Genomic DNA, 19,957 nt, shown 5'->3' on the forward strand with positions numbered 1-19,957 from the left:
TTTATTTAACACTGTGAGTTAAGCATTTAAAGGAGAAGTTTACCCCAAATCCAGAAATTGCCACGTGATTCCAGACATTGAAACTAGTAGTTCAGTACAGTTTGCTCTCTCGACCGCTCTCTCTCTAGTGCTGTACTGAAACGGCTGCAAAAAAGGGTCACGTGACTCATTACGTTTCTGGATGGAGGCCTCACTCTGCTCTGTCGCTAATTTAAAAAAAATGTATTTCACCTTTATTTAACCAGGTAGGCCAGTTGAGAACAAGTTCTCATTTATAACTGCAACCTGACCAAGATAAAGCAAAGCAGTGCGTGAAAAACAACAACACAAAGTTACACATAAACAAACGTACAGTCAATAACACAATAGAAAAATCTATGTACAGTGTGTGCAAATGTAGAAGAGTAGGGAGGCAAGGCAATAAATAGGCCACAGAGGCGAAATAATTACAATTTAGCATTAACACTGGAGAGATAGATGTGCAGATGATCATGTGCAAGTAGAGATACTGGGGTGCAAAAGAGCAAGAGGATAAATAACAATATGGGGATGAGGTAGTTGGGTGTGCTATTTACAGATGGGCTGTGTACAGGTACAGTGATCAGTAAGCTGCTCTGACAGCTGATGCTTAAAGTTAGAGAAATGGAGGACCCTAATGATGATGAGGAGCAGTTACTTTGATTTTGCAACCACTGGGGTTAAGCTGCCCACATAAACTCAGTTTTTGCATATTCCGAAAACTAATTGGAGACGCACGCCTGTTCCAGCTGGGCAAAATGGACAGTTATCTAACGAGTAACTAGCTACTTGACTTTATTGAATGGTCGCTTATCATCAACCTCTATGAGCGGCACCATTAGTGGGTTTATGTTTTCACATTATCCCAAAACATTATATAGCCTATGTTAATTTATCACAATGTTTTTGGGATGTTCTGTTTTGCAATGTAAGGTGACACAATGTCTACTGTCTCTCAACCCCCCTGTCATAAATACATAGCGAATATATTCTAACTTGTAGAGCACCTAGGCCTATATGATGCCTTCAGAAAGTATTCATACCCCTTGACTTATTACACATTTTGTTGTGTTACAGTGTGAATTCAAAATTGATAAAATATTATTTTTTTACCTATCTACACACAATACCCAATAATGACAAAGTGAAAAAATGTTTTTAGAAATGTTTGCAAATTTGTTGAAAATTAAATACATAAGTATGACATTTACATAAGTATTCACACCACTGAGTCAATACTCTGTAGAAGCAACTTTGGCGGCAATTAGAGGTTTGAATCGTCTGATGTATGTCTATATCAGCTTTGCACATCTGGATTTGGGGATTTTCTCCCATTCTTACTTGTAGATTTTCATAAGCTCTGTTATGTTAGATGGGGAGCGGTGGTGAACAGCAATCTTCAAGTCTTTCCACAGACGTTCAATGGGATTCAAATCTGGGCTTTGGCTGGGCCACTTAAGGACTTTCACATTCTTGTTTTGAAGCCATTCCAGCGTTGTTTTGGCTGTATGCTTGGGGTCATTGTCTGGTTGGAACGTAAATCTTCACCCCAGTCTATGGTTGTTTGCCCTCTGAAGCAGGTTCTCATCAAAGATGTGCCTGTATTTGGCTCTGTTCATTGTTCCCTCTATCCTTACCAGTCTCCCTGTCCCTGCTGCTGAAAAGCATCTCTATAGCATGATGCAGCCACCACCATGCTTCACGGTAGGCATGGTGTTAAACAGGTGATAAGCTGTGACTGGTTTTCTCCAGACATAGCGCTTTGCATTCAGGCCACAGACAACATCATCTTTTTCCTCATGCTCTGTGTCTTTCACGTGGCTTTTTTGCGAACTCCAGGCGTGCTTTCATGCGCCTTTTTCTCAGGAGTGGCATCTGTCTGGCTTCTCTCCCATAAAGCCAAATTTTGTGAAGTGTAGAGACTGTAAATTAGATTTCTGTATTTCATTTGAAATACATTTACAAAAAAATCTAAAAAAATGTTTTCACTTTGTCATTATGGGGTATTGTGTGTTGATGGGTGAGAAAAAAAATATTAAACCATTTTGAAATCAGGCTGCAATACAACAAAATGTGGAATAAGTCAATGGGTATGAATACTTTATGTCTACATGACACGGTGCAATGATAAAAACACAATAAGAATACATCTAATGTCAAAAATCGGGCTAGGCTACATACCTCTGCAGGCTTGCTTTGTCACATTCTCTCCTCAAACGTGCCTTGGTATTTTGGCACTGCGCCAGATCCAGTCCATAGAAATACAGTAGCAACAGCTGTATCTTTTAGTATCGTTCAGTTTTCTGTCCCCATCATTTCAGATTGACTATCTCGTTCATATGCATTGTTGCTGAGGCACTTACTACACACAAGCAGCGATGCAAGGTTGGCTGCAGGAGTATTTACATCATATTTACCATTTCAAACTGCTACTAACCATCTTCTGCATCTCTCCGTATCTTTTATCGGAAAATAGTGACATTTGTTGCCTTCTTCCCTTGATTTCATGTATAAAGTGCAGCCAGGGACCAAACACTAGCTTGTTCTTGCTGATATCTCTTTTTCTCCCTTTGCATAACTATCTTTACCTGCTGTAGGCCTAACTCTATCAACTTTCGCACCAGCTCCGCTGCTATGGTAGTCGGCTACATAAAATAATGATTAATCAATTAATCTCAAATGTTTTAGGTGGAAATGAACACATTTTTTGACTCAAAACCAATAGTACTTTTGATAAAAATTGCTAATTCGGCCATATGCTTTCAATAAAACAACTAGTTTGTCCACACTTTGCGGATTTCTGAATCATGAATTCACTGGCAACGGAGCAGTGAGACCTCCATCCAGCAACGTCTGTCACGTCCTGACCAGTAAAGGGGTCTTTTGTCATTGTAGTTGGTCAGGGCGTGGCAGGGGGTGTTTGTTTTGTGTGTTTTGGGGTTTTTGGTCTAGGGGATTTTGGTTCTAGTTTTCATTTTCTATGTTTCGTTTTCCAGGTTTGGCCGAGTGTGGTTTCCAATCAGAGGCAGGTGTCTTTCGTTGTCTCTGATTGGAAGCCATACTTAGGCAGCCTGTTTTCCTTTGGGTTTTGTGGGTGGTTGTTTTCCATTTTGTGTAAGTACCTGATGGAACTGTCGGTTGTCGGTTTTGTTATTTTTTGTAAAAGTGTTATCTCATTAAAATTAAAGAAGATGAGCACTATACCCGCTGCGCCTTGGTCTGTCCTTTACGACGCCCCTGACAACGTCACATGACCCATTTTTGCAGCTGTTTCAGTATCAATTGGGAGTTTCTGGATTTTGGGTAAACTTCTCCTTTTAAAGAAGCTTACCACTCAAAAATGATCATATAGTTACACTTTCTGTATTTTGAAAGTTTTATATCTTGAAACTTGATTATTGACATGCAAAACATTTTGGGACTGTATCAACAGTGGACTAATGAAACAAATATCAAAATAGTGGTTTTGTGTTGTCATTTCCTTTAAGCATTGAGACATTCTGGAGTGTGTTTAGGTGCTCCTCAGCCAAAGATGTCTGAAGTGGTCATACTATACTGTACTCCAGCAAAATGAAAATGTTATCACTGTGGCCTTCCTTAGCATTTTATTTTTTAGACATGATGTATTCCCTTATAGAAAACACTTTGTAATAACCATAAGTGGGCTTGTGTAAAAATATACAGAGGCCTAATGTTATGAAGAATCCATATCTAAGGTGTGCTAAGAGAATAATCAAACCAAATGTGCAGTTCACAATTTATTTACTGAATAAATTTGGACAAAACACCAAAATCTGTTACATTTTACAATCAGAACATCCGAGGCAGAATTCCCACCATGCACCACTCCCCTCCAAACAAAAACAAGAGGACTTCTTAAGCATTAGCACCAAATCAGCACCAATGCAAATAAGGGCAGCTCATTCTACGAAACAAAATAAAAGCAATAGTCAGTTTTAAAAGTGACTCAAAATAGCACATTTCCGATAACATTTTCACTTGTGTTTTGACTTTTATAAAAAAAAAAAGAAGCTTATTCTGTTTCACCCTGCTAGGCAGGCTATAGCATTCATAGGGTGCATGCCAAGGACTAGTTAATAAAAACACAAATTCAAGTAACATTGAGATACGACAAAACATGTCCACTGGTACCCATTCAGAACAGGACAGTTTTACAGGACCTACGCAGGCAGTAGAAAATTAACATGGGCTACTGCAGACCATGTTACTGTAATAATATTGTTTAATAACTGATTTCAAGTTCAAAATAAAATATATTAAGGGGTGACCGAAGTTGGCATGGGTGGTGGGGGCAGAGAAATACTGGCACAAAAGTTTAATTGTTTATTCTAAAAACTTTGGACAGACTTTTTTCCCATCGCACATGTCCTGTGTCCAAACTATTGCCTTTAATATACATGAAAAAGGAATCTCTGAAAAAGAAAAACCCTGCAATGTTTTTTTTTAAATATATATATATTTATATAGTTGTTACAATTTAAATAAAATGTTAAGTTTTCCTCTCCTACAAATGAAAAGCTAAACTTAAATAGAGAAAGCGAGTCTAGAGAGGTGGAATTGATTGTTCACCTAACCTAACCTAAACAAATCAAGTGCATTATGCCATTAGTGGAGGCACAACGAGAGAGGGAGGTTACAAATTAAGGTTAAGCAGAAGATATCAAAGCAGCATTAATAATTTAATGGAATAGCTTAATACAACAAGGTGATATCAGACTTAAAACATAGCCTTATTATTAAATGACAAATTGATGGTGGTGGAAGATAGTTTTTTTAAAGAAATGCACATGATGAGTGGGGGAGAGAAATAAGGCTACACAGAAAAAGATGATGAAGTACACACGTTTCTGAAGACATAAAATAGTTTAGTCAGTACTCGTCTTCTATGTCAATGAAAGAGCTTTATAACCTAGGTTCTAAGGTCATGTTAGGTAATGAGAGACAAACACTGAGTGACAAAACAAAAATGAGGTCATCTGTCCTGATGATTGTTGGAACAGAGGAGGTAGAAGTTGGCCCTGACCACAGGTCCAGGGTCAGATATTGTTAATCCTCATAATGGTTAAGGTGAGGACTGAGGGTTATGTGATCTGATCCTAGATCTTTGGTTAGTGGGTAACTTCTACCTGGGTGTGTGAGAGCGCATAGAGGAGTGGTGTTCTTGTTCTCCTTGGCTGAGGTTTTTTGTCCCTTCGTGCTTTCTGTAGCGTCACAACATGGCGTATGTCTCTACTTTTAAAAGCACCACTTAAAAAAACAAACAACAAAAGATAACGTTTGCTACATTGTTTGTGACTTGCATGTCCAGTGGCGGCAACTCCTCTTAACAGAAGTCCCGCCCCCAATTATGTTAATACACCATTCGCCACCTGGCTCCGCCTCGAGGTTGGTTTTCCATGAAATGGAAAGAAAAAAGATGGATACATCTTTTCTGTGAGTGACAATGTTTCACCTGCTAAACAACTAATCTACTTTTAGGCTCTTTCAGAGCGTGTCGCGTTTGTTCCGCTCTGTGGCGTAGTCCTCCCTTTGTGCTCCCTGTTTCCTGTCTTCTCAGCTGAAGAACTGATCCAGCTCCTCCTCCATGTTCACCTCGGGCACAGTCTGTTCCTGCTCCCCTCTCCCCTGGACCATAGCGCCACCTGCTGCCCCGGAGGATAAGAACCAGGGGTGCTCCAGGATCTCCCGGGACGTGAGGCGCTCTGCGGGCTCCCGGCGGAGGATACTCCGGATCAGACACTTGGCCTTGGGCGTCAGGTTCTCTGGGATGCTGAAGTGGCCCCGGCGGATCTTACTGAACAGGGAGCTGGGTTCTACGTCGTGGAAGGGGTAGCGGCCCACCAGGATGGTGTAGAGCATGACGCCCAGGGACCAGACGTCGGCCGCCTTGCCTGAGTAGCTGCCGCTGGCGTTGAGGATCTCGGGGCTGACGTAGGCAGGGCAGCCATGTTTTTCTGACAGAGAGTCATCATTGCCCTCTAGGATGTAGGTGTCTTCTAGGCTCTCCAGCTTCACAAGGCTCCTGGAGGGAGACAACAACCGACAACAAACAAATATTAATAGCCAGAATCATATTATTACAGGAGGATGACTAAATACAAAAATTATATAACCGATATGTTAAATCAATGGACAATAACCCATTTTCTAATTTTAATTGAGTCTGTCCATAAAATCAAAAGAACATTGTGAGTATAGAAATGCTACTGCCGCATGGATCAAGATTACAGTAAGCAGTTGCCCTCTTCTAGTGGGAGGGCATTGTAATTCACTGTGATGGACATCATCCGTATGTTTTAGATCCATAGCTTTGGACATTAAATGAAGTAGAGCACATAATGCCTGGGGCTTACAGTACATCTAACATTTCCATTCACAGTGATAAGAGCAGAGCAGCTAGCCAGCCAGCATGCATCAGCCTATAAATAACCCAGCTGATTCAATAGGCCTCTCCAGCCCAACAAAGAGCAACCACTATGGAAGACTTCAGTTCAGTGGCCTTGAGTCAGCGTGCTGTAAGAACAGTTTGAAAATGGGAATCAAAACTCAAAAGCCTTATCATCATCAGTGCCTTTTAACAGAGAACCATGAAGTCTCTTTTCAAAGCAGATCATCACAGCCATGGTTTTGTGAAAGCTGCTGATCATAATGATGGGTTGTTCAGGGACATCGTGACTGATGAGGGCTCTGGAGTGGCCCAGGGTACACAGACCCTACACACAGAGGATGAGAAAGGGACACTTATGAAGCGCCGCCTAAAGTGTCTCCATCTGTGTGTGAGTGCGTGTCTGTGGAAGTGTGAGGGGCTGTTAAAACATGTTGGGGATAGGGGGCAGTATTTGCACGGCTGGATAAAAAACGTACCCGATTTAATCTGGTTACTACTCCTGCCCAGAAACTAGAATATGCATATAATTATTAGCTTTGGATAGAAAACACCCTAAAGTTTCTAAAACTGTTTGAATGGTGTCTGTGAGTATAACAGAACTCATATGGCAGGCAAAAACCTGAGAAGATTCCAAACAGGAAGTACCCTCTCTGACCATTCCTTGGGCTTCTTGCCTCTGTTTATTGAACATTTAGGATCTTTGCTGTAACGTGACACTTCCTACGGCTCCCATAGGCTCTCAGAACCCGGGAAAAAGCTGAATGATATCGAGGCAGCCCCTGGCTGAAACACATTAGCGCGTTTGGATAGTGGCCTGTCAGAGGACCATCAGACTGGGGCTCGTGCACGAGGGCACGAGATGTTTTTATTTTCTCTCTCTTTGAACGAAAACCACCACTCCCGGTCGGAATATTATCGCTTTTTTACGAGAAAAATGGCATAAAAATTGATTTTAAACAGCGGTTGACATGCTTCGAAGTACGGTCATGGAATATTTAGAAATGTTTTGTCACGAAATGCGTCGTGCTCGTCACCCTTCTTTACCATTCGGATAGTGTCTTGAACGCACGAACAAAACGCCGCTTTTTGGATATAACTATGGATTATTTGGGACCAAACCAACATTTGTTATTGAAGTAGAAGTCCTGGGAGTGCATTCTGACGAAGAACAGCAAAGGTAATAACATTTTTCTTATAGTAAATCTGACTTTGGTGAGTGCTAAACTTGCTGGGTGTCTAAATAGCTAGCCCTGTGATGCCGGGCTATCTACTGAGAATATTGCAAAATGTGCTTTCACCGAAAAGCTATTTTAAAATCGGACATAGCGAGTGCATAGAGGAGTTCTGTATCTATAATTCTTAAAATAATTGTTATGTTTTTTGTGAACGTTTATCGTGAGTAATTTAGTAAATTCACCGGAAGTGTTCGGTGGGAATGCTAGTCACATGCTAGTCACATGCTAATGTAAAAAGCTGGTTTTTGATATAAATATGAACTTGATTGAACAAAACATGCATGTATTGTATAACATAATGTCCTAGGGGTGTCATCTGATGAAGATCATCAAAGGTTAGTGCTGCATTTAGCTGTGGTTTGGGTTTATGTGACATTATATGCTAGCTTGAAAAATGGGTGTCTGATTATTTCTGGCTGGGTACTCTGCTGACATAATCGAATGTTTTGCTTTCGTTGTAAAGCCTTTTTGAAATCGGACAGTGTGGTTAGATTATCGAGAGTCTTGTCTTTAAAATGGTGTAAAATAGTCATATGTTTGAGAAATTGAAGTAATAGCATTTCTAAGGTATTTGAATATCGCGCCACGGGATTACACTGGCTGTTGAGTAGGTGGGACGCAAGCGTCCCACCTAGCCCATAGAGGTTAAAGACACACACACACACACACACACACACACACACACACACACACACACACACACACACACACACACACACACACACACACACACACACACACACACACACGCACACACACACATTTCAGATAGTTCGGAGTATTCAATCAATGCATTGCCTCAATCAGGCCGCTAGAAACCTTTGTAAGCAGCCTGTTTGTAAATATCACTGACAGAGCTACATGCAACATAGAAGTCAGCAATCTCTCTAAGCAGCCATTAGGATAGTGGGGCTGACATAATTCTTAATACTGCTTACATAGCATCTCATGTTAAGTATGACCCACATAATGATGTTAAAAATGAATAAGAACACTAAAAAGAGTGTGCTTGTAAAAGGTTGGGTTCCAGATCGGTCCTGGCTGACACTGCAGTGGATTCCCAGCCAGTATGACCTATGACCTATAACCTTTCCTGGGAGGCAGTGATAGGTCAATCCAGACATGATGACATAAGCAGGTCACCCAGTCTGTCACCATAAACTGCTGTGGCCATATCACCTTACCGGGTAGCCTCTCTCTCTCCCTCTCTCCCTTCTCTGGCCTTCCACTCACTGAAGCTCTGGGACTTGGCTTTTGGCTAGGGTGACTCTGAATAGCCTGAAATGGCTTCCTCTCCAGTCTCCTCGTCTCCTTTCCTTCATCTGCACTGATTCGAAAGAGCTGGATAGGTGAAGCAGATTCCCGGTAGCCTACCACTGCTTTCAACTTTTACAAAATGTTAGAATGTCGTGCTAGCTTGTTTTCAGATCGGTGCGGATGCAGGAGAGGATATAAGGATAGGAGGAGAGGATATAAGGATAGGAGGAGAGGAAGAAAGCCACTTAGAATTAGATGCAACCCTAGACCCTGACTCCCCACCCCACAATTTCTCTCCTAACCCCCCTCTGCCCCATCAATCATTCAGTGGAGGGTTTGACATCCCACCCTGGTAGGTCCTGTCATGGCAGCCAAGGTCGTTAGACTGCTATTAGATATAAGTGTGGCAGTCAGCTCAGCTTCCCTTTTCCATGAGCAGAGTCAGAGGGTGACACTGCCACAAATTCACAAAGATACAGGACATTTTTCCTCTAAACTGTGCCCGCACCCCGAGACTGCCGCGCAGCTCCCAGGGACTGCCGCGCAGAAATATCCGCCCACAGAGAGAAGCACGAGATTGAACTTCACTCAACTTTCTAGAGCAGTGGTCACGTCGATCTCCAAGCCATTCCTAGTCGATTGGCAAACATTTCTGTAAAAAACCCAACGATAAAGCCTTGGATTCCTTTTTTTTCTCTTCGGGCTGTTGGCGGTTGGTGCACCCGATTCAGCTGCCCTGCGCGCTGGGTGGGTGAACTGATGCCATTCTGAACCATTTCATGTGTCTGAAGGTACAAACTCTGCCTTCCCGGCAGGCCCAGAGAGCAAATCAAGTGCACTATAGGCTTACTGTGCACCACAGATTACTGTGTCTGCAGTAACGTAGCAGGCATAAAAGAAAACTACAGCAAAGTTAATACTGTGAGATTTCAAAACGTTTAAAACCATGACTACAGAGAGCCTGTCTACGAATACATCAAAGAGCTGCTGTTTTTATGAGTGAATTCATGTTTATGTTCTTACTCAGTACTGTCAACACTTTGTACTCAACACTTTTATAAACCATAAAATGCGTGTTCTTCCTATTTCCACTCAGCGCTACAACAAGCAGTGTAGCAGTAATAAATGAGTAGGAAAGTGTATCTATAGGCTTGCAATGTTATTATTAGCAGCTTGGGTCTTTTTTAATATTGAGGAATATTTCATTTTTCTCATAGTGAATTTGTGCATGAGGGAGAAATAATGCGGTGTGACTCGAGTTTCCCCATCAGCTGGAAGACGATGTCCCTTTTTGATCAGTGTCAAGTGGAGGAAAGGGACAGCAGAGGGATGTTGAGAGGCGGACCGCTGAGACTGACCATCAACCCAGTAAAATAAAAATGAATAGCTAATTATTTAAATGTATGCTCACTCAGCTGTGCCTCACCAGTAATACAACAACAGATCTATTAATGGTGTGATCATGAAGCCTATCTCAAAAAAAAGTTTATAATTTCAAAAAATGGCCCGAACAACAATGCATTGACAGGGCAATTCAAGCAAAGCCAGTATGCGGTGATAATGTATTGGGCCTATAGCTTACTGCACAAACATTACTACAGTACTGTTTTTAATTGGTCAATGTTGCATAGGCGTACAGTTTTTAAGTAATGTTAAAAACAAATCTAAGCGGTAGATCTCGGCTTCACTCAGAAAAGGTTGGTGACCGCTGTTCTAGAGTTTTCCTTAACACTATCAACGTTCCCTTTACTGTGGCAATTGTGATCAAATCAACGCAATATTAGCCACTTTCAATGCAACATACCGAAACAAAACTAACTATGCAAGAGATTTTGTTGTAGGCAGAACACATCGGAGTAGGATGTGTACTCTACACAAACTGTAGCGACATAACCAATCAGAGATGCAGTAGGCCTATAATCAAATAGACCATAGCAATATATGGATCTGAGCCATTTACTTTGAACTGGACTGTGTTTACAGCATGAGTGGTCGTGAGTAGATGCGCTTGTTTTGAGATCAAAGTGAGAGCGGCATGAAGCCACGTGTGAACATTTTGTTAATATCCTTTGCTAGTTAGTGAGTTATTAGCCCAGATATATAATTTGTAGTCAGCAATAGGGGAGTGATTGCTTCCTAGAAGAGCACAAAACGTGTACATTTCTTTGGAAAGCGAGTCAGGTAAAGAGCTTTTTTTTGTCTTAAAGGGGCAGTGTTGTATTTTGAGACAGGCATGAATAAGCTAAGTAGCCAATAGGCAGAGGGTAGCATAATCTGTCTTATTCTCTGTAATAATGGTATAAGAATAATGCATTTTATTTTGTAAAGTGGTTTCTTGCATCAAACAACACAACAACATGTTCAGTCACCTCCTTGCCAGAAGGACAAGTGGATAAGCAGGTTAATGTCAAGCCCTGCATGTTTTTTTCATGGAATGTAGGCCTACATTGAACACCACACATTGGCTGCTACTGTAGATTGAATGATAGAACAGCTATTTCCATGATACAATGTTATGGGATGCATTTTCTTTGCTCAGTGCTGGAAATAAATTGAGGGAACTTTGGATACAGGGTATCTAGCTACTCCACTGCCAGGTTGGACTTCTGGCATAGGAGCAGAATGAGGTCCTGCATAGATCTAGGATCAGCTTGCCCTTCACCAAATGTAACCTTAACCACTGGAGGAGAGCACACCAAGCTGACCTTAGGACATTGTGTGTCTAGGCTGGAGCATTGAGATAGAGAGCATCCAGTCAGTGCCAGGCTGAATGAGGTGGCGAACAGGCTCAGATCTCCCCAGTAACAGCAAATGCTTGCTTTGACAGGGTTAGTTAAAAAAGCAGCATTAGACTATGTTTTTATCAGTGTTCTCCTGAAACATTATAATGATAAATGTGGAACACACAGAAATGTTGGTCTGATTAATTCGCTTTTATCTCTGCAGCATAATAGGTTATAAAACCTATATTGATTCTGTTTGCGCCTAATAGGCTGCAATACCACCAGTCCACCACCAGGGGCCTGTATATACTAACCCCTACTCGAGCTGATGTCTGTAGTGCTGATTCATTACTCTGTGCCACAGCCTTACATGGTAAATCCCACCCTAATTGAACATCTGTCAGACAAATCTAATCCTGGCATCTCTGCTGTCACTGTCCACCAGTTTAACAGCAATTCGGCTAGCTGGCATGGGCCCTGGACTGTATCCAGCAGTCACCCTGGTTGTCCCCAAGTCACATTCGTGTGTGTACTCCTAGTTATATTGGGTACCTTCAATATTGTAACCTCTGGTCTAAATATAAACTACTCAACTCCATAACTATGTTACAACAATATTTTACTGTAGTAATTACAGTGTTACTACATAGTGTAACTTCATGTAAAGAGTTACTGTAGAGTTATGTACACTCATATCTATTTACAAAGAGCATAAGGTGAGAGACTCATTCCTTTCTTCCCCTTCCATCCACCACCCCTCCTCACCCTGTCCCCTTCCTCACCTGTCCTCGTTCCTGAAGACAAACTTCCTCAGCTTGAGGTCCCGGAGGACCACGCCGTTGTCATGGCAATGTGCCACTGCTGAGGCTATCTGATGGAAGAGTCTGGCGGCCTCGTCCTCACGCAGCTTCTTGCAGGTACGGACGAAGGAGTGCATGTCTCCGTGGCTCCTCTCGAAGAAGACGTAGGCCCGCTTCTCCCCCAGCAGGACCTCCACCACCTGGTTGATGTGCTCATGTCTGCCCAGGGAGAAGTAGGCCGCCAGGGACTCCTGGTAAATGCCTATCTCAAACACCTGGAGAGGCGGCGGGAGAGAGAGGGAGGGGGTGGGTAGAAAGGGAGGGAGAGAGTTTAGTATCCAATGGAGATGATAGTCATTGTTCAGCACATTGTGTAGACTAGAACGGATGTGATTGTCTATCACCGTGTAGAAAAGGGAATCGTGTAAGTTCTATAATTCGCCAAGTTCTCAACGCTTCACCTTACTGAACATGCCTACACCCCCCAGGGCTCCAGAACCTGTAGACCAATGTTAATTTCATGGGCTGCAACATTTAGAAAGCTGCTGCAGATAGAAAGGTAAAACCATAGAGCTACATGGTGACCATTCCATATTCTGCATGCATACTTTTCTATCTGAATGTGAAGATTCTGTAACTTCGCCGCCATTGCCCAAGTACATAAACAGTTAGAGAGCAGCAGGCTCTGTCTCACCCTGCATTGTGTGTGTGAATGTGCATCTCAAGGTCTACAATTGTAGCTGGGGTCTACTAATACACATTGGTAGTAAACTGTCAATTCTGCGATTACAAATGTATCTTTGATGTTGCTCGGTAACATGCAGTAAAAATGAAAGTCATATATACACTACTGGTCAAACGTTTTACAACACCTACTCATTCAAGGTTTTTCTTTATCAGTGGAGGCTGCTGAGGGGAGAACGGCTCATAATAATGGCTGGAACGGAGCAAATGGAATGGAAACCATGTGTTTGATACGATTCCACTGATTCCGCTCAGTGGAATGCTATCAGCCATGAACCTGTCCTCCCCAATTAAGGTGACACCAACCTCCTGTGCTATATATATATATATATATAGCTTGCTGGCAGTGCCAAAGACCGTAGGCTTAGCCTACTCATCACTGTGACACAGTTTAGGGTCATACTCGAGGACTGTGTTCCTGTGGGGCCTGTGTGCTTTTAGCCTAACATTTCTGTTAATCAAGCCATAACATATGAATGTACAAAATGGTACATGTATCCAATGCTCCAAAAATCAAACTGTACCATACAGGGGTGGAACAAAGGCCAAAAGGTTGACCTCAATTTGCCCTATGCACTTGCAAAGCCATCTGCCTACTGCATCTTTCAAACCCTTGGTGATGTATGTGCTACTGTATATAAGAAAAACAACAAAATGCAGTTTGAGATTTAACGACAATGAAACGTATTATATTCATATTGCACTAGAAACACTTTAAAAAGATTCTACATAACATTCATTTACAGTAGGAAATAGTGTGTCATTCTGGTCATGAATTAAGCAGAGCACTGGAGAATGAGGAAAACCTTTGATTTTCTTTGCGAGGAACAAAGGCGTTGGTAGTGCTATAAGTACTATGAGTTTGGGAGAGTACGGAGCGTGCATGGTGCGTGATTACTCACTCCTTTGTCAACGTTACATCATCCCGACCCATACAACTCTCGAGACACGCGCAAGCTGAGCTGCCTGCTTTGCACTCCATTAACTTTTTCCATTACTCTTTCAGTCGTATCCATTTCCAATTCATGCATAAAATATCAGGAGACAAAGTTCGCAGCAACACCGGGTACTTCCATGGACTAGCATACAGTGCATTATTTATTTCCTGTTGGAGATGATGTGCGTAATTTGCATTCAAAAACGAACCCAGATTGCCTACAGCTATAAACGTGTAACTACTGTAGGCCTATATTTATGGCTCTATCCATACCGAATAAAAATATGAACGCAACATGCAACAATTTCAAAGATGTTAGTGAGTTACAGTTCATATAAGGAAATCAGTAAATGGAAATAAATAAATGAGGCCCTAGTCTATGGATTTGACATGATTGAGCAGGGGTGCAGCCATGGGTGGGCATAGACCAACTGGGGAGCCAGGTCCAGCCAATCAAATTAGTTTTTCCCGACAAAAGGGCTTTATTACAGACAGCAATACACCTCTGCACTTTTTGTGCATATGGAACATTTCTGGGATCTTTTATTTCAACTCATGAAACATGGGACCAACACTTTACATGTTGCGTTTATATTTTTGTTCAGTGTAGATGGCTGTATTGTGAGCAAGTTAATGTTTATCATAGTGCTACAGTTCTATTCTAGCTATATTAAACATGTGTGTGGGACTGGTAGATTGACCAAATATGGTGTTTTATGGTTAGGCCACAGCGTTATCTGCTCGAGATGAATGGAATGTTCATGATGTAACGCTCGCGACAATGTATCTGCTGCATTCTCTCTATGACTAATGCGCCCGTCAATCAACTCAATGGCCTATAAAAACACTTATAGAGGACCCACCTTACATACGAGCTCTTCCCCGGTGTGCAGGTGGGCGGCCCTGAAAACGTGATCACCCTCCAAGGGCTCGAGGAGTAGGTAGTTACCGATGCAGGAGATACAGTGGGAGGAATCTGGTGTTTCGGGGGGGCTAGGGGACCCTAGGTTAGGGCTGAAACTCTGGCTGGATTCTGTAGTCCTCAAGCAAGATAGGCCTAACTCCTCAAAATCGGTCGCTTTGTGCCGTGATCTCCCATAACGCGAGATGTTGATGGGATTAGATAGTTGTATGTTCATCAGGATTCCCTAATACTGCCAAACTCTCCGGTCGTCTTCTCTTTGACGACACTTTGGGTTGTAAACTTAAGTAAATAGATTGGTTGTTGTGGTCCTGTACTTTGTTGCTGCCCTTTAAAAAATATAAAGCTAGATTATGTTTTGTGCTACTCTTGCAAGTGCACCTATTACAATGTAATAAGTAGGTTATGTCAAACTCTTATCTGTAGGCGAGGCTACTGTTGGAGGGCTCATATGGAATACATGTATTGAAATAAGCAATTCTAAGACAACGTTTGCAATATGTTTTCTTTATCTACCCAGCTATGGGACTAAAACAAAAGCATTGTTCACTGCACCGTGACGCACGGCAGCCCTTTGCACAAAAGAGAGTGCTGAATTTGAGCATAAACGCTTTACCAGAGTGCGAGACAGCAACGCCGATTTGCAACAAAGGAAACACTCAAATCCTACCGATTGCAGTTTTGTAATGATGATTGCACTACTAGATTAAATATAAGCACAAAAATAGCCCGCCAGACTTGCAATTCATTGAATTACATCACACGTTTCCGAAAATACCTTGCAGACAGAGAAGATACAAAGTAACCGCGGTTAAAATCGCACTGAGGTTGCAAACTACGGTCGGCCTATATTTAAATCAACATTAATTCTTGATAGCTACCAGGTATTGCTTTATAGCTACCAGGTCAGTGCCATACGGTCCTTGTTCGTTTAACACATCATGTCCATGCAGCGAGCTCCGGGAATTGCCATCGACCAAATATGGAGCGAGAAAACCATCCAGAATTCAAAGACCTTTGTTGTGTTCGGAAGTGGATGTCCTTTGCGACGAATTCGTTTTTGAATCCAAAGGAACTTTTGCCGGCTGTTTCTGCTGCTGGAAGTAAAGGATGGCCGACTTCCCAAGGCCTTTCCCTTGATTCAGCAAGACATCCTCTCCGGCGGTGGTGTGTACTTACGTGGCTGCGAAAAATCTAGCTAGTCCATTCAGTGCGAGGTCAGCCGCTTAACACACCTTTCCTCAGCGCAGGAGCCGACTGCCTGGCGGATAGGCTTCCACACTCACACACACATTCGCTTACACACATACGCATAGGCAACACACAGACCTGCCCCCGACCCGCCTCCCTTACGTCACATACACACACATACAGAGAGGAACCCCATTGGTTTGCCTGCCGATGCCTAACACAATTACCGTCTACTCTACAGTAATACAGCAGTCATGTGAGCTGCATGTACACTACATGGATCTAAATGTACCCACGGCTGGTATGGCTTTAATGTTAATTGGTTGGGGGGGGTGTACATACATTTCCCTTTAGAAATGCCATTCATATAAATATATGGAAACATTGTCTAACCAGCGGGGTAGGCTACTGAATACCACCGTGGCAGCCTATTGCATGATTTGAGATATTGGCTGATCTGCCAGGTAATGCATTTACATTCAGTAATCTGTATTTGTATTTATTATGGATCCCTATTAGCTGCTGCCTTGGCTACTCTTCCTGGGGTCTGGCTAAATTAAGGCAGTTATACAATTATACAAATATTACAATACATTTATTACAGAATTCACAACACACTATGTGTGTGCCCTCAGGCCCGTACTCCACTACCACATATCTACAACGCAAAATCCATGTGTACATATGTATAGTTATCATGTGTGTGTATGCATGTGTCTGTGCCTATGTTTGTGTTACTTCACAGTCCCCACTGTTCCATAAGGTGTATTTGTACCTGCTTTTTAAATCTGATTCTACTGCTTGCATCAGTTACATGATGTGGAATAGAGTTCCATGTAGTCATTGCTCTATGTAGTACTGTGCACCTCCCATAGTCTGTTCTGGACTTGGGGACTGTGAAGAGACCTCTGGTGGCATGTCTTGTGGGGTATGAATGGGTGTGCTAGTATTTTAAACAGACAGCTCGGTACCTTCAGCTTGTCAACACCTCTTACAAAAACAAGTCATGAGGAAGTCAATCTCTCTTCCATTTTGAGCCATGAGAGATTGGCATACATGTCATTAATGTTAGCTCTCTGTGTTAAGGGCCAGCCGTGCTGCCCTGTTCAGAGTCAGCTGCAATTTTCCCAAGGCCCTCTTTGTGGCACCTGATCACACGACTGAACAGTAGTCCAGGTGCAACAAAACTAGGTCCTGTAGGACCTGCCTTGTTGATAGTGTTGTTAAAAAGGTAGAGTAGCACTTTATTATGGACAGACTTCTCCCCATCTTAGCTACTGTTGTATCAACATGTTTTGACTATGAGAGTTTACAATCCAGGGTTTGCCAGGTAATGTTCAATTTCCACATTACTCATTACGAGATGTAGTTGAGGTTTAGGGTTTAGTGAATGATTTGTCCCGAAAACAATGCTTTTAGTTTTGGAAATATTTAGGACTAACTTATTCTTTGCTACCCATTCTGAAACTAACTGCAGCTCTTTGATAAGTGTTGCAGTCATTTCAGTCGCTGTAGTAGCTGACGTGTATAGTGTTGAGTCATCCACATACATAGACACACTGGCCTTACTCAAAGCCAGTGGCAGGGCGTCAGTAAAGATTTTAAAAAGCAAGGGGCCGAACCAGCATGTAATTTGATGTTTATAACATGTAATAAAGCGTTACTGATGATCTGTCTTACTAGTTTATATGGTGGGTGGGCCTGTGCGTGACATGAGTGATGTTTATAACATGTAATAAAGCGTTACTGATGATCTGTCTTACTAGTTTATATGGTGGGTGGGCCTGTGCGTGACATGAGTGATGTTTATAACATGTAATAAAGCGTTACTGATGATCTGTCTTACTAGTTTATATGGTGGGTGGGCCTGTGCGTGACATGAGTGCGTGACCAATACACCGTTTGTTTGTCTGAATTCGCGGGTTTTACGCACCAGCCAAGCTATTTCAAGGAAGGGGGTCTGAGAACAAGATTGAGCAATTCCATGTTGGAATGTGGGACATTTACATTTTAGTCATTTAGCAGACGCTATTATCCAGAGTGATTCGTCTTAAGATAACTTGGTGGGACAACCACATATCACAATCATATTAAGTACATTTTTCCTCAATAAAGTAGATATCAGCAAAGTCAGAGCTAGAAAGGGTGGTAAAAAGTCAAGTTAGTTCACAAAAGGCTTTTTATTGTGTGGGGGGGTTGCTGTGGGATTATTTAAGATTGAAGATGCTCTTTGGGGGGGGGGGTGCACTGTGGGATTATTTCAGATTTAAGATACTCTTTGAAGAGGTAGGGTTTCAGATGTTTTGGGAAGATGGGCAGGGACTCTGCTGTCCTAGCTTCAGGGGGAAGCTGGTTCCACCATTGTACTGCCAGGACAGAGAGTGGGAGGGCCAAGAGACCAGAGGTGGCAGAATGGAGTACACAGGTTGGGGTGTAGGGTTTGAGCAGAGTCTGAAGGTAGGGTGGGGCAGTTCCTCTTGCTGCTCAGTAGGCAAGTACCATGGACATTTAAGAAAGGCCTGCAGCTGCATGGGAGGGAGACAGATAGCAGTGTTCATGTTGCCCCTATTTTACCATGCATACTGGCAACTATAGAACTGCATTAAGATTCCACACAGTATTATGAGGAAGGATATTCTCCATTATTTCTCATTGGAAGGCTACAGCCATGCCTGACTAAACCCACGCTACATGTATTTTTCACACAGAGGCCTCTTCTATATCATTGGTGGTGGTTGGCAGCTGCTGAAGGCCATGCACCCACACGCTATCATATAATGTGGTCTGTGTGTGTGTGTGTGTGTGTGTGTGTGTGTGTGTGTGTATGGACTGCTCCAATATCCACTGCATGCCACTGCTCCCACCCACCTAGGTTCATTCTGTGTATCATTCCTGCATAGAGATTATCTTACAAAGGCTTTGTTTGTCCTTTACAGACATCAGAGACCACATTCACATCTAATGAATTCAGATCATGTAAATATGTACATTTTGGTTTCAGTTATCACTGGGGGATCAGTTATCACTGGGGGATCAGTTATCACTTGGGGATCAGTTATCACTGGGGGATCAGTTATCACTTGGGGATCAGTTATCACTGGGGGATCAGTTATCACTTGGGGATCAGTTATCACTGGTGGATCAGTTATCACTGGGGGATCAGTTATCACTGGGGGATCAGTTATCACTTGGGGATCAGTTATCACTGGGGGATCAGTTTTCTGGGGGATCAGTTATCACTGGGGGATCAGTTATCACTTGGGGATCAGTTATCACTGGTGGATCAGTTATCACTGGGGGATCAGTTATCACTGGGGGATCAGTTTTCACTTGGGGATCAGTTATCACTGGGGGATCAGTTTTCTGGGGGATCAGTTATCACTAGCCAAATGTTCTTGGAATTTACGTGCCCACACACTCCAACTTCAAACATCTGAGCTATGGCCCAACCTACACACATCCTGCTGGATTTCACCATAGTTTCTGTTAAGCCATGACAACAGAGCAGATGTGCATGAAATAGAAAAATAATCCGCAAACACTTTGACCAATTCCCTTGCAGTTTGATCCCTTCCTATAGGAGAGGAAAGGAGAAGAGAGGAGGAGCGAGATGAGAAAAAACACAGAAACACATTAGCTCTCTAAACACAATTGTACTGAGGAGAAATAAATGGCAGGCCTACCCAGCGCCTCGGAGCGCGTGTGTGTGAGATCTGCCCTA

At 42.5% G+C, this 19,957-nt stretch overlaps 1 protein-coding gene across 2 annotated transcripts; it reads right to left on the reverse strand.

Moving 5' to 3' along the window:
* Positions 1 to 3,763: 3,763 nt before the first annotated feature.
* On the reverse strand, positions 3,764 to 16,346 carry LOC106608058 (tribbles homolog 2). Of its 2 annotated transcripts, none has more exons than XM_014205736.2 (3): positions 14,987 to 16,346; positions 12,425 to 12,717; positions 3,764 to 6,061 (listed from the first exon to the last, which is right to left on the reverse strand). In XM_014205736.2, the coding sequence occupies exons 1-3, from the start codon at positions 15,260 to 15,262 to the stop codon at positions 5,593 to 5,595; spliced, it is 1,038 nt and encodes a 345-aa protein (XP_014061211.2). In that variant the 5' UTR covers positions 15,263 to 16,346; the 3' UTR covers positions 3,764 to 5,592. The 2 variants fall into 2 exon arrangements, with proteins under 2 accessions (XP_014061211.2, XP_014061212.2); XM_014205737.2 differs by having other exon boundaries at positions 16,225 to 16,344.
* Between the last annotated feature and the right edge of the window lie 3,611 nt (positions 16,347 to 19,957).

The sequence above is a fragment of the Salmo salar genome, chromosome ssa06 (genome assembly GCF_905237065.1).
Source record: "Salmo salar chromosome ssa06, Ssal_v3.1, whole genome shotgun sequence".
NCBI lineage: Eukaryota > Metazoa > Chordata > Actinopteri > Salmoniformes > Salmonidae > Salmo > Salmo salar.